Source organism: Cherax quadricarinatus, chromosome 68, assembly GCF_038502225.1.
Source record: "Cherax quadricarinatus isolate ZL_2023a chromosome 68, ASM3850222v1, whole genome shotgun sequence".
NCBI classification, from domain to species: Eukaryota; Metazoa; Arthropoda; class Malacostraca; order Decapoda; family Parastacidae; genus Cherax; species Cherax quadricarinatus.
In genome coordinates, this window is record NC_091359.1 from 12,854,344 (window position 1) to 12,871,198 (window position 16,855).

Here is a 16,855-nt window from a genome sequence, read left to right on the forward strand (position 1 = left end):
AACCCTTCTCCAACATCAAGGTAAACTCCCTGAAGGTCTATCTGGAGGTCGTTCAGGGGGTCAACTCCCCCGCTGCCCAGTCTGTGACCAAACCTCCCTGTGGATCAGGGACACACGTAGTCCAACGTACAAACCACAGCCCAGCTGATCGGGAACTGATTTTAAATGTCTATCCTACCGTTGTGGTGTTGGTAGGATCAAGGTCCTTCATGAATAGGACAATGAGATGCGATATGGAGGACTTTTCATACTGGTATTGATCAGTGTTCTTCGCCAGCACCTCCGCCCACAGCTCAACTACGGTGTTCTTCACACCAACTCCATGGATGAGGGACTGATTACCTCATCTTTTGTATATAGTTCTTCTGTCTTCCAATTATGTCCTTGAATTTGTATTGATAAAGACACTGGATGGCGAAACGTCTACAATAAAGATACCCAGATGTTTCACATGTATCTAAATTTCCAGATCATTTATTCGCTTCATACATTTCGATAAAATGATCGAGTTAATCTTGGCTGATGGCTGTCAGGTGCACCGTAACGCTGATTTTTTATTATATGCATTATTGTTATTTCTTATGTTAAATGTTAATGGTGCTGGAATATAACTAAAAATATCTGCTAGAGCGAAGGGAACACTTAAAAATTTTCACTGATAATTAAGTAAACTTTTGCAAAATGATAGATATTTTTTTCACTTGAGAGGCGACAAGACTGTACTGACAGCATGAGATGGCAACTGAGAATTTAATTACATTCTGTTCTTTCTAAACAAGCAAATTAGACACACGAGTGCGCGCGCGCACACGCAGACGCACAATGATGCATAGGAACAAGGTCGAGAAGTGACAGAGCATGGCAAACTACAGAGAGTGGCAACAGCCACTCTCTGTAGTTTGCCATGCCTCTATTATGCAAGGGTTCGTAGGGACAGCTAGAGACAGTAAGAATGAAACATCAACACAAAATAAGAGGAGAAACTGCTATCTGGCACCTATGTAGAAGTAAATGGCTGCAAATGACCAAGTAATTATGTAAAGGAATGCTAGAGTAAGAGCGTCTTAAGAATGACAAGGGCTGCGAAGCCATGCAAAAATTATGCAAAGAAATGGTCATTGTGGAATTTGGGGAGACACTCCAAAGACAAAGTACCGAGCATTTCGCCGGAGAAGCATATCAACAGAATAGTAGCTGTATAGCCCTTGTGGCTTAGCGCTTCTTTTTGATTATAATAATAATAATAATAATAATAACAGAATAGTAACAAGAAAAGGCACAATACTGTAACTGGAACGATACACAAATAATCCGCACATAGAAGAGAGGAGCTTACGACGACGTTTCGGTCAGACTTGAACCATTTACAGTGTGACTTTGTAAATGGTCGGTCCGAAACGTCGTCGTAAGCTCGTCTCTTCTATGTGCGGGTTATTTGTGCAACAGAATAGTGCTAGCTACATATGCGTGCTTACCAAATTTGGTAACTCTTTTCGGGAATCTCAACCAAGAATAACTCAGGATCCTAAAGAAGACATATGTTGAACCTATCAGAGTATGCAACACGTACCAGGAGCTCAAATCTGATCATGAAAATAAAGAAACAAGAGAAATTCCTGGACTTACAACACGACTGGCACAAAACTTAAAGGACTGGCTTAAAACGAGAGTTTAAAAGTATTAAATTTCATGACCTTAGAGAAAGTAAAGCTATGTGACACATGAGAACAACATGCAAGATACTCAGTCGACTTTATAAGGCAGACAAACTGTTCAGAAGATGGAGATCTGGAACATGGGGAGCAATTGGAAGTTAAAGCTGAGAATGGGTCATGGGGGTAATAAGAATTAATTCTTATTCTTGTTTTTCCTATCTCCTCATCTGGATGATTAGATAGGGAAGCAGCTCCATTAAGCAGTATGAAATGTAGACCGAATTGCTTTTCAGATTTAAATTTTTTATCTAATACATAGATAGCACTATTAATGTGAAATTAAATAAAACAATCATAAAATATTTCGTCTACACTAGTAAAATAACATACTTAACCTGGCAGTAATTAGCATATTGTAATTGACAATATCTCTTCCCAATCTGTAAAAGTCAACCTAAATTTGGCTAGTTCTGTTTAAAACTAATGATATACACTAATTTCGTGATTTTCAGATCGATTTTCGAGACCTTATTGCAGTAGTGAATTTACTTTCTACTTGTTTTGGCAAAGCAATCGTTGTTTTGCAATTAACATATTTTTTATATAAAAAATGATAAACAGAATGACCGCTTCCCATCAAGACAATGTGACCCAATGAAGAAAACACCTTCATTATCAGTCTCTAAAAGATTTCCAGTTTTCAGACATTATCATCAAATGTTACACTGAACCACATCATTCCCACCAACACTGAAAGTGGAGGCACTGTATAGACTTCATCTGAAGCTTACGTCCGACTGGCAAATTTCACTGAACTGCTTGGCAGACATTTTCCCTCTATGTCAAGTCCGAGAAAAAAACATTATTTTCACATAATCTGGATTAATATGCTCAGATGTCTGCTGGATGCTCAAGCCTCAGCCTATCTAAACTTTCACACCATCCTTTTAAATCTTTCGAAGACGTACACTACACCTTTATCCATCCAGATTTATATACCATCTTCATTAAAGTATCTTTTAATCACTTTGAAATAGATCTATTTTACTCCCACTCTATCTTTTAATTTCGAAACTCCTAACCATTTGCAAAAGTGTCACACAACATTGATTTTATAATCAACATTTTCACTACCCCCAGTCTTCCTCATGTTGCAATATTTATAATATTTCACACCAATACAAAAGCATCGTCACCACAAGCCTTTTACTCTGATATCGCTGTTTTATTCCGTGGACAAATTTTTAACTTTTCTGTTTACTTTCAACGCATATATCAAGACTCTTGCCATTTCCCCACATATATTCTGACTCGCCACATTTTTTCACACATCCATACATTCACTTGTTCCAATCCGACGTTCTACTTCTACTGATATTTACTTTCTCTCATCACATTTCTCTTCCGTGTTCACTTCAGCTTCCTTCTTGTAATACACGACCCTCCAAAATATTTCCACCAGAATTTGCATCTTCTCTTATGGATCTCCAATAAGCACCGTAACACAAACAGAACAACTGTGACAACACAAATTTCACGTAAGATATATTATCTTTATGTTTAGACTATTCTTTCTTGCAACTTAGAAATGTATAAAGATACAATGATATACAAAGGATCAGCAGTGAAATATCACCAGCAATTTTCCTTATGTTAATATATAAGTCATTAATTTTCTTCAAAAAATCTGTTGATTAGTGTTACAAAAAACGTGATTCTAAAAGCTTAGAGATCTCCAGGTAATACTAGAAAGGACTGCCCTTCTAGCATCCAGCCTGTTACTGGGTTTTCGTAACAAGTAGTCAGTATCCTTGTCCAATTATCCATTAGAATTCAGTATGATTCAATAGTGCTTCAGGATTACTACTGGTAGGCTACTAACTAGAGAAATTAAAATTTAATAAATTTATTAAGTATCGTCTAGAGGTATAACATCAAATTAAATTAATCAATTCAAACTAATAATAATCACTTTTCTCGTGTACAGTATTATTGTGCTGAAAGCACATATCACATTTATAATTCTAAAGTACCGTCTGGTACATTAACATTTAATATGATATTACAAATATGTACAAGTTTGTGTGTGTGTGTGTGTGTAAGTGCTCTAAGTAGTTCGCTATGTCTCACGACTCGACTAGACTTAAACAAGTGACTGACAAAGTCCTCAAATAAACTAACTGGCAATCAGAACAGTCTGCTTGAACAATAAAAAGAACGCTAAGCCCAATAGCAATATAACAAGCGACTGCGACACAGAATCAGGAACAATGAGATAACATAACGACACTAAGTAGGGACCATCTGCAGATCCTCCACAAAAGTCACAAAACTCTCATACTACTGAATCTAAGTTCAGCATAAGAAAATCCCCAACTGTGATAATACACAGATACCAGTACAAGTTAGGTCAGAAGCTACAGCTCAGGACCTGAGTTGTTTAGAGTGTCTATGCGACACACAACCTCAGTACAACGTCGAAAATCACTAAGTCTATATAATGTTCTGTGAACAGAGTCTCCCAGAACCTACAAGAAAGCTAGAGAACATCTTCCAACAAGGGCCTATAAGAGAGATTTAGGCACTTTGTCTGGAATACGTCCAACCACCAAGAGAGTCTAGACCAGACTGAATACTTCAGGAGAGGTGAGGACACCCCCCCCCCTCGATCACGTGATAGCTCCGTGGACAGCTGCAGCTCGGCAACAGAAGCCGGCAGGGAAACGAGCAAAGAGCGATAATTACAGTAGTTAGACAATCAAGACTTGAACTGAGCACATAATATGTTACATCCTACCCAACAACATAACCAAGTCAAATAATAATATAATTTACAATTTAGCTGTTAGCGCAAATATAAACAAAATAAAATTATATGAAAAGGTAATAATTATTTATATACATATTAATCATTGCAACCCATTCAGGGGTTGCAACAATTAGCGTTATGAATAAACAAAATTAAAGCCCAAGAATAAATGTTTTGACTTTATTAAGTTAATATCTCCATGGGGAAGTGGAAAATAATTCTTCCTCCGTAAGCCATGCGTGTCGTAAGAGGCGACTAAAATGCCGGGAGCAAGAGGATAGTAACCCCTTTTTTTTTTTTTTATTATCACACCGGCCGATTCCCACCAAGGCAGGGTGGCCCGAAAAAGAAAAACTTTCACCATCATTCACTCCATCACTGTCTTGCCAGAAGGGTGCTTTACACTACAGTTTTTAAACTGCAACATTAACACCCCTCCTTCAGAGTGCAGGCACTGTACTTCCCATCTCCAGGACTCAAGTCCGGCCTGCCGGTTTCCCTGAATCCCTTCATAAATGTTACTTTGCTCACACTCCAACAGCACGTCAAGTATTAAAAACCATTTGTCTCCATTCACTCCTATCAAACACGCTCACGCATGCCTGCTGGAAGTCCAAGCCCCTCGCACACAAAACCTCCTTTACCCCCTCCCTCCAACCCTTCCTAGGCCGACCCCTACCCCGCCTTCCTTCCACTACAGACTGATACACTCTTGAAGTCATTCTGTTTCGCTCCATTCTCTCTACATGTCCGAACCACCTCAACAACCCTTCCTCAGCCCTCTGGACAACAGTTTTGGTAATCCCGCACCTCCTCCTAACTTCCAAACTACGAATTCTCTGCATTATATTCACACCACACATTGCCCTCAGACATGACATCTCCACTGCCTCCAGCCTTCTCCTCGCTGCAACATTCATCACCCACGCTTCACACCCATATAAGAGCGTTGGTAAAACTATACTCTCATACATTCCCCTCTTTGCCTCCAAGGACAAAGTTCTTTGTCTCCACAGACTCCTAAGTGCACCACTCACTCTTTTTCCCTCATCAATTCTATGATTCACCTCATCTTTCATAGACCCATCAGCTGACACGTCCACTCCCAAATATCTGAATACGTTCACCTCCTCCATACTCTCTCCCTCCAATCTGATATTCAATCTTTCATCACCTAATCTTTTTGTTATCCTCATAACCTTACTCTTTCCTGTATTCACCTTTAATTTTCTTCTTTTGCACACCCTACCAAATTCTCCGTATAAATTACTAAATTTAAAAACTCTTTCTTTTAAGGTCATCCTGCCTTGGTGGGATACTGCTGGTGTGTTGAAACAACAACGACAACAACAATAATAATAATAATAATAATAATAATAATAATAATAAAATTAAATGCTAAATCCGAGAAAATATTGCAGTAACATACTGTGCATGTATTTAGACTTGATGGCTGAATATCTTCCTCTGTCTTTATCTTTCTCGTGGTAAACACACACTTGCGCAGGATACAGCAGCCTGATACCGATAGTACTGAAGAAAAGACAGAACAAAGTTATGAGACCACGTTTCTCAGTGTTTATAACTATAATTATTATTATTATTATTACACAAATAACCCGCATATAGGAGAAAGAAGATTATGGCGACGTGTGTTGTTGCAGTCACGGTATTTTGCCTTTTTCTCTATTATTATTATTGTTATTATTCATTGGGGAGCGTTAAATCCGTATGATTCATACAGCGTCTGGGGGAAATGGAAGGTAATCACGTTCGTTCCGAGAAAAGGGTGGACAGGTCCAATCCTCTAGATGAAGAGCTGATCACTGATGGCAAAGGCACTTCCCTCGAGTGTTAGAGCTTTGTAAAGCCATCGACTTGATTAAGCTCTATACAGAGTGTAACTGTAACCTTCCATTCCACAACTTCCTGCGTAAAATTTCGAAGGAAGGAATTCTTTACCCAGCAGTAACAGCCTGGTTGACGAAGCGCTGATCCACCGTGAGGCTTGGTCAAGGACCGGACCACGGGGGCATTGACCCCCGTAAAGTCCTCCAGGTAACACTGGAACTGTCATATATAACAAAAAAGGCTATTCAATTCAATGCTTTTTGGAAATGTTTTATTATATATTAAAAAAATAAAATTGCCTCGATAGTAGAAATTAAGAAAAAAGTAATACCTTTGTAAATACTGGATGAGATCCAAGACAGAAATTAATACACTCAAAAATATTTAAATATCTGGATATCATTATTACATTTTTTTTTTTTTTGCAAAATATAGTCTGTATAATGACAAAGATATGCAAATTTCTGTTATTATTCATCCACTGAAGATAATATTTGTAAAATGTTAACGTCTTAAGTAATATATGTGATGATCACAGTTGCCCCTGAAGATCGACGTTCTGTTGTTATCGTAGCCACAGAAGTTGCGTCTCCGGAGCGCAAGACGAATTTTTGAAGTCAATATTCACACGTTTAATTTTGATCTATTTACCATAGCTTCCACCATAGCCGCCGCCACCGCCTCCATAGCCGCCGCCACCGCCTCCATAGCCGCCTCCACCTCCATAGCTGCTACCTCCACCTCCATAGCCTCCACTGCCTCCACCTCCGTATCCTCCACCTCCACCGCTGCCCCCGCCACTGTAGCCGCCACCAATGCTAAAGCAGACGATTCCTGAGCCTCCACCTCCTCCATGACCGCCACCACCATAGCCGCCACCGCCTGCCCCATAACCACCACCACCATAACCTCCGCCGCCACTTCCGTAACCACCTCCACCACCCCCATAACCGCCTCCCCCATGACCACCACCACCTCCACCACCTCCGTAACCACCGCCAACGTTATAGCAGATGGTGCCCGTGCCTCCACCACCACCACCTCCATAACCACCGCCGCCGCCACCATAGCCGCTGCTTCCACCTCCTCCATAGCCGCCACCTCCATGACCGCCGCCACCGCCACCTCCATGACCGCCGCCACCACCACCTCCGTAGCCGCCGCCGCCACCTCCATGACCGCCGCCACCACCACCTCCGTAGCCGCCGCCGCCACCTCCATGACCGCCGCCACCTCCATGACCGCCGCCACCACCTCCATAGCCGCCGCCGCCGCGGCCGCCAGGCCTGGCCAAGCTGGACACTGCCAGCAGAGCCACACAAGAAAGCACTAACACCAGCCTCTGAAATAGTCACAAAATCAAATTGCCATTTTGTGTATAAAATAGATTTTGACACCCAAGACATTTAATAATATAATTCTAATAACTATATAATCTTACCACAAGAATAGATTAAATCTTACAACAAGAATAGATTAAATCTTACAACAAGAATAGATTAAAATGATATATGTCGTGCCGAATAGGTAAAGCTTGCGATTTTGGCTTAAATGGCAAAGCTCTTCTTACCGAATAAGGCAAGCGAAATATTGTGTATGCAATAATTTTGCAAAAATCATTCTGAACCGTACGATAAAAATATATCTCTGTGTTTGTTTATTAAATTATTGTAAACTTACCTAAAACATATTTAGTTGGATTAGACTAAATTAAATTGCGTTTGTTATAATATGGTTAGGTAAGTTATCTAAGGTTCTTTTGGTACAAAATTATTTTTTACATTAACATAAATGAAAAAAAATATATCTTTAAACGTATAAGAGAAAATTTTAGAAAGGACTTAATTTTAAATGAGTTCTTGCTAATTTACAAGTTTTACATATTCGGCACGAAATTACATAATATATATATACATATATATATATGCAAAACAACCACTCCGAAAAAATAGAAAAATAGAAAAATTCAGAGTGGTTGTTTTGCATATTCCGAAATCACCTGTTTACTGTGATCTTATTGCATATATATATATATATATATATATATATATATATATATATCTATATATATATATATATATATATATATATATATATATATATATATATATAATCACGTGCGCGCACAACTATTTTACTTAACTTTTCAAAGACAAAACTGACTGTTACTTTCCGCGAAATCGTAAAATAATTGTTTTTACTCTATGTGACAGGAAATCACTATGCTCTTATCATTCATTTGGTATATACACATATATTCAAGAACAGATATATCATTTTTTCTGGTGCAGCGAGCCACGAAGATCTTACCATTGTGGCGTCGGTAGGATCAAGTTCCTTCACAAACTGGGTGATCAGCTGTGATGTGGCGGACTTATATACTGGTACTGAGGAATCCCGTCACCAGCACCTTAACCCGCAGCGCAACACGAAAAAAATACTGTTTCTTCATTTTTTCGCTTCATAAATTTCGATGATCAAGATTGTGTAAATTTTGGGTAATCACTTTAAGGTGCAATTCTTGGGTTCATTTATTGAGTTTTCATTTTTATTAGATTTAAAATGAATGTTTACTAACAGTGGGTAATATATTTGTTCATTTATCTCATTTTTTCAAGTGTATAAGTAATTTGAAAACCCATCGAGCTTGTGTATGTGTATGGGGTGAGATGAACTTATCTGTGTATGCCCTCATGTCTCGTTATTCTGGGAATGGAATCATTAGTTGATTGGCAAAGGGATTAATTCAGCCGTATTTAATGATTCAGGATGGACTAACACGCAGTCGTTTATAATTTCGGGGACATCCTGGATACTGCATATCCAGGACGTTACCGCTACGCCATTGTAACCTAATTTGATCTATATTCTGTATATACCTAACCAAGACATTTGATAGACTACCTATAAATAATATCCTAAATTCCACGTAGTTTCTCTTATGTTTCCTCTGCTGAAGAGGGTCCCAGAAAGAGGTCGAAATATGCAGATCAATATGCCTGTGTTTATGTCTCCATGTGGATTATTAAGCACTGATAAGCATCCATTACACTTTAGTTACCCATATTTCTTTAGTGTTATCTGCTTAGCTGACTTTGAGTAAGTTAGGCTCATTATCTAATTGACAAGCATCTTGTGTCAACGTTAGCAAAAAAATGAGATTACAGTTAGATTTACATGGAATTTATAAACACGTTTGGGTCATACAGTGACTGAGGGAATAGGAAGCAATAGGTTTAATCGAAGAAATGGGACAACAATTCTAATTCCCTGCATCAGAATCTCTTCACCAGCATCAGTAAATCCACAGTCAAGAAAGAACAAGTAAGACTCAGTCAAGCGTTGTCAAGTTGACGAGCAGCAAACAGCATGACAGATTAATAATCACGATGTCTTACAAGAATCATTCAGGTGATCTTGGTTAAGCTCTGATTACCAGGGGAATATCACAACCTCAGTCACTGAACAGGAAAATGATTCCACTCGCTGGGTACTTCAGTTCTTCGATAAATTAACAGATTATTTTTTTGTACCTAACGTATAAAGAAGTTTTTTCTGTGTAAAGTGTCAGTGAAATTATTTAACAAGGAAATTATTTATTTTAATTATAACCATACTCCCGTTAATATCATTATCGTTAAATTTTACATTAATTTTTAATATAAAATTCATTGTAAATCAATCTGTATCAAAAATGGTTATAATTATAACCGTAATTTTTAAAGGGGCGGACCGGTAAGCCAGCGGAAGGCCTTGGTCAGTTGACCAAAAGCTCCTGCTGCTAGTCATCATAACCAAAAGGTAAGTCAAACAGGGCAAATTCTCAGCATCACTTTGTGTCTTCAGTCTTCACATTTTTTCCTAAATTAATTTGTACAACGCTCTGCTCCTGTATTATTATTATTATAATCAAAAAGAAGCGCTAAGCCACAAGGACTATACAGCTCTCTCCTGTAGCTACAAATAAGTAACTGCACCATCGTGCCGCCACGCTTCTGCCGAGCCAACAGCACCACTGAACGGATCATCTAAAAACAATGACCATTGTAAGGGTTCATCTCAAACAAAACAATAATAAGAATGCGCATCTTAGCGTACATTTTAATAGTGTATTTGACACCGTCAACGAAACATGGTATTTTTTTATGAAATGCTTCCCTTAGTAGCTTACACTTTCATATTGGGATGAAAGTAGTTAGGCAATGTCCAATACCTAGCGAAATTCCCCAGGGTAGGATGATCTGCCACAGGTCAAAGATATCCTCGATGCCAGGGGCATTGGACCAGGGATGCATTATTTTTTTTCAATAAGTAAATATTATTAACTGAAAACTAAACTGTGTAGTATGTAAATAAGACAAGTGAGTCATTTGGATTAAAAATGTTCCCTCAGAACTAAATATTTCTATAATGTGCCGGTACTATACGTGTAGTTTACACATATATTCTTCAGTATCTGATTTCATGTTTGACTAGTATACTGACCTCGTCAGTATCTGATTTCATGTTTGACTAGTATACTGACCTCGTCAGTATCTGATTTCATGTTTGACTAGTATACTGACCTCGTCAGTATCTGATTTTATGTTTGACTAGTATACTGACCTCGTCAGTATCTGATTTTATGTTTGACTAGTATACTGACCTCGTCAGTATCTGATTTCATGTTTGACTAGTATACTGACCTCGTCAGTATCTGATTTTATGTTTGACTAGTATACTGACCTCGTCAGTATCTGATTTTATGTTTGACTAGTATACTGACCTCGTCAGTATCTGATTTTATGTTTGACTAGTATACTGACCTCGTCAGTATCTGATTTCATGTTTGACTAGTATACTGACCTCGTCAGTATCTGATTTTATGTTTGACTAGTATACTGACCTCGTCAGTATCTGATTTTATGTTTGACTAGTATACTGACCCCGTCAGTATCTGATTTTATGTTTGACTAGTATACTGACCTCGTCAGTATCTGATTTTATGTTTGACTAGTATACTGACCTCGTCAGTATCTGATTTCATGTGGACCACATTCAGTGTAACAAATCAATAGTGATTTAATTATTTTTTAATGAATCAAAGGTGGCAAGTTTTGCTCCCATGGGCCCCGTGTGGCAGTGGGTCGTTGGTTTAAATTTACACCGGTTTATTTGTCCCTGTTCGGTTTAAGTACATCAACATTATGTAAATTGAACGATCTTCCTCAAATGAAAAAATTTTTTTGATACATAAATAACCCCGCATATAGGAGGATAAAAACTTTTGGCGATGTTTCGGCCCGACTTGGTCCGTGTCGGACCGAAACGTCGCCATAAAGTTTCTTTTTCTTATGTGCTAGTTATTTGTGTATTGTCCCAGTCACGGTATTGTGTCTTTGTGTTCTATTTTTTTGATTATACGGCATAAACCTTGGATCAAAATACATCTATATTTGTTACTCAAGCTAATACTTATTAATCGCAATGACTGACAAAGCTTCCCATTAATACCCTCTCAAAAAGCCTTTCATTGTCTCCGGACATATTTGAAAAACCCTTTGTATTGGCATGACACAATTGGTCTATATACGTCCCCCAGCTTCGCCCTTTTAATTCTTCATTAACAGCTGAAGCTGAACTGTCACTCAGTCAGCCATCACCCGAGACAAGTATAAAAGCCCTCTGGAATACGTCTCATCATTCAGTTACCTCCTGGACCTGGTTCTTCCACCGTCACAATGGTAAGAAAGTTGTAAAACAAACCCCCATCTTAAGACTTGTTATAGAGTTGGAAAATCAGTAACACTCGTGTCGACACTCTCCTGACCCCGGACAGTATTGTTTAATTCACCTGTAAAAGGCCACCAGAAATGGTGCTAGGGAAAAAAAAACAAAAGCGCAAAAATATGTACAGATGCGTGGAGATGGAAAAATACGTACAGATGCAAAAAATATGTACAGATGCAAAAAATACATACAGGTGCAAGAAATACGTACAGGTGCAAAAACCACGTACAGATGCAAGAAATACGTACAAATGGAAAATATATGTACAGATGGAAAAAATACGTACAGATGCAAAATATGCAAACATGCAGAAAAAACGTACAGATGCAAAAGCAGATATAATTACGGAAAGTACACACAGGTACAGAAATCGCTGAAGTGCCTGAAATAAATGACATCACCTTTTCAATTATTATTATAATCAAAAAGAAGCGCTAACCCACAAGGGCTATACAGCATCAAATTTTTAAGAACTGCTTGAAACTGCTTATTTACTAAGTCTAAATTCCACTAAATTAGACTTGTTAGTATTCAATGCGACTTTGATACTAAATCCTCTGTTGATTTACTTAAATAATAAATTTCAGAACTGTTTATTTGGCTAATAATTTTGTTAATACTTACAGAAGCTGGTGTTAGCGTGTCTGGGCATCGCCATGCTGGCTGTGTCCTGCGTCGCCAGGCCTGGTACACATGGTGGTGGCGGTGGCTATGGTGGTGGTGGTGGCGGCGGCGGCGGCCATGGAGGCGGTGGTGGCTATGGAGGAGGTGGTGGTGGATACGGTGGCGGCGGAGGAGGATATGGAGGTGGTGGTGGCGGCCATGGTGGTGGCGGCCATGGTGGTGGCGGCCATGGTGGTGGCGGCTATGGAGGTGGTGGCGGAGGCGGCGGTGGCGGCTACGCAGGAGGAAGTGCATCTATCAATTTTAACCTAGGCGGCCATGGTGGCGGCGGTGGAGGCTATGGTGGTGCATCCGGAGGCGGTGGTTACGGTGGTAGTGGCGGTGGAGGTTATGGGGGAGGTAGTGGCGGTGGAGGTTATGGGGGAGGTGGTGGCGGCTACGGCGGAGGCGGTGGCGGCTACGGCGGAGGCGGTGGCGGCTACGGCGGAGGCGGTGGCGGCCATGGGGGAGGCGGCGGCTACGGCGGAGGCGGCCATGGGGGAGGCGGTGGCGGCCATGGGGGAGGCGGTGGCGGCCATGGGGGAGGCGGTGGTGGCTACGGTGGAGGCGGTTACGGAAAATAAATATAAGTAAGTTGAACCCACGAACACACCGCTTTCTTAAAACAGGATGATCTCGGGTTCTCTGCATTGGAATAACTAATCACGTGTATGTATATATATATATATATATATATATATATATATATATATATATATATATATATATATATATATATATATATATATATATATATATATATATATACAAGAAACCCAGTGAAAGCGTTTATCATTATTAATAGAAGGATTACATATATATATCTACCTTGCTATTCAATAAAGTATATTATAAATGCTACAGTTTACCTATTAATGACCTTATTATTAATCTGATGCGCAATTGTAGACTAGGTGATTAAGACCAGCCTCACTGAAAGATTTTTTTTTTTATTGAAACATTAAAAACAATTTATTAGTCTTTTCCCTAAAGAAACGTTTTCCTTTTCTTTTAGCTGGAAAGATTTAAAAAAAAAAAGAAAACTTCTATCCAAGAACATTGCTTTGGTAAGAAGAGTGAGTATACGGTTTTTGATGTTAGATATGCCAACATAGAAATGGCTTGACATTCTATTAGACCAGTGATTCTCAACCAGGGGTAAATTTACCCCTTGGGGGCAAAAAAAAAAATTACATGGCAAGGATTAAATATTTGTGTGCTATTTTTATGCAAAACCTGAATACAGCCTCTCCTCATTTAACGATGGAGTTCCGTTCCTAAGACCACGTTGTTAAACGAATTCATCACTAAATGATGAGTATACTAAAGTGTTCTTGTGTCGACCATCTTTGATATTGTTTTAATGTCACCTTTGCACCATTTATAACTTTTTTTTATATATTTTTAAATGTTTATACACTAGTGTACTGTATATTGTAATAAACAGAATAGAGGAAATCAGCTCTAATATACATTATTTATGTATGAATACAGGTAAACGAGTACGTCGTTAAGTGAGGAGAGGCTGTAATTTATTTTTTTCTGACCTTGTTTTTCTGTCCCTTTATGATGGCGATAATTTTTTTTGTATCGCAGTGTGGGGATAAATGGAGAAATACATCGAGCCGAGGGAGTTAATGATGGAGGAAACGTTGAGAATCCCTATAGAGTATAAGCAAAGACAAGGCAGCTGAGATCAGTTGGAGGAAATGCCTTTCAAACTAATTTACACGAGGCTCTACATACTTTAAACACAAGGTGTTTCTTAGACCCAATTTCAAGGCAGTATATTTCACGATCAGGTCCATCAGTTTGAAACACCCTGTAATTTGATTAGTGTGATAAATTAGTGCATATTAAAAATCATTATTTTATTATTAATATGTACTTTAATGGGTTTTTTTTCTTTTTATCTTTTCTATGAATAAGCAAAATGTTAAGTACCCAATCTGCCGAAGTAACTTTAAAAATTTACTAAGAATTTCTCGAGCCGACGACTACCTTCTACCCTCCGTTATCCTCCCTTCAGATAAATTAGTAATTATTAAGTTCTAGGTAAGTTTGTAGTAAGAGGCAAACGAGACCACATGAAGATGCATTTGAGGCCTCAAGTATTAACTTTGTTTTATATGTCATATTTCACCTGGGTAAATATAAATTTTATTAATACGAAATTTTCAATATTTTTCAATTTTCTGTACATGTTAGAAAGTTTTTCATACAGAATTTTTTTTTTGTGGATAGGATGGTGGGCATGAAAGACCACAAGGCTGCAGTACTCTGAAGAGGACATTGTGAATGCCTTGATGGCATTGACTAAGAGTTATGTCACAAATATATGCAGTGAAACAGTACAATGGAACTAAGACAGGTTTGCTGCATCGGAAAATAGGCGTTCCTTAGAAATGAAGAAATGGTAATAGCGCTAAATGTAGTTTCTCTAAATGATTTTTAAATGGGTATCGATGTTACAGAGTTGAGAAACTTTGTTAGAGATTACAGATAAATATTACTACTATTCTCTTAATGGCAAATGTTAATACGTTATACTAGTTCGTGAAGTGTTCAAGCAGTAGTTATTTTTTATGAGGTTTTATATAAACCACGACTACAGTTGTCCCACCTAAACATAGCGAGTTCTCAAATGCTCCACGGACAATCGAGACCATTTTATTTTTTTATTATTCTAGTATATGACTATAGCCTAAGAAAGTAAAATTTGGTGAGTTTGTGCATCCATTATCTCTCTCTATTATTTTCTAAAATAAAAGCTTGAACAAAATAAATTGAACTTTTGTATTTATGTTACCGTGTAAATAACTTAATTCTTCCACTTGATTGCACCGTCACTTCTTATAATTAAAAAAAAAAAAGCACGAGGTTGACCAGTACGCTAGCGGAAGTCCTCAGTAAGCTCCACTGAGTCGATCTTCATATTTCTAACCACCTCTACATGAATTTTTTATACAGCTTTAGCCAGACAATATAATACCAAATACGTAATCCACAGTGGCTCATCTCGCAAACTGATTTTGCTGCCCCCCCCCCTCCCCAAAAAATGTAATCTAGGCCTTCATCTCTTCAGAATTTAATAAAATCGTAAGGATCGGCGATCAAATAAATTGGTTTATATTTTCTCCCTTGCATTCACAATAAATTCTAATGCAGTATAATTTGAGAATGCTTCTTCTCATTAACGTCAAACTATCATCTTTTATGTATTTTACGAAAACGAAAATTATTACTGGGACGTGTACACCTCAGTCTGGTAATTTTATTAAAAAGATATCAGTGTTACGTACCATTCTGAAGTACTAAGGAATTGTATCTCAGAATCTATTCGTTTTCACTGACCTATCCTCTGAACCCATATAATACTCCTTGTGGGAGCATATTACCTACACTATAAATTCTCTATGATAATCAAAATTATTATTATAATCACAAACAAAATTTTAAAAGGGGTGGACCGGTAAGCCAGTGGAAGGCTTATAGGTCCACCCCAGCTCCGCTTTTGGTCACCTGACCAAAAGCTCCAGCAGTGGGTCATTGTACGATTAAGATCCTCGGTAGGAAATACTTGTGGAAAATTACATTTATCTGAATGTATCATTATGTACATAACAGTAAATGAACAAAGATAATTATTATTTATCAGACAAGTAGGAATTTGGGACACTAGGTCGCAAAAAATGTCCCCCTTCGATACCTACCAATGTCGTATCCACAAGTTGCTCTGGACCTATTAATTATAAATAAAAGATACATCACCAGGAATTCTGGTAAATATATAAATTTGTGGACTGTATATTAAAATTAATAAATGATTATATATATATATATATATATATATATATATATATATATATATATATATATATATATATATATATATATAAAATATATATATATATATATATATATATAAAATATATATATATATATATATATATATATAAAATATATATATATATATATATATATATATATATATATATATATATATATATATATATATAAAATATATATATATATATATATATATATATATATATATATATATATATATATATATATATATATATATATATATATATATACACACATT

General features: G+C 37.6%; 2 protein-coding genes across 2 annotated transcripts in view; one reads left to right on the forward strand and one right to left on the reverse strand.

The window, feature by feature from the left end:
* Nucleotides 1-16,855, reverse strand: part of LOC128697687 (ctenidin-1-like) — a 153,673-nt gene that overhangs the window by 47,444 nt on the left and 89,374 nt on the right. The window lies entirely within an intron of this gene.
* Nucleotides 12,015-13,435, forward strand: LOC138854739 (uncharacterized). Its single transcript, XM_070099519.1, has 2 exons — nucleotides 12,015-12,038; nucleotides 12,711-13,435. Exons 1-2 carry the CDS (start codon nucleotides 12,036-12,038, stop codon nucleotides 13,329-13,331), a joined length of 624 nt encoding a protein of 207 aa, XP_069955620.1. The 5' UTR covers nucleotides 12,015-12,035; the 3' UTR covers nucleotides 13,332-13,435.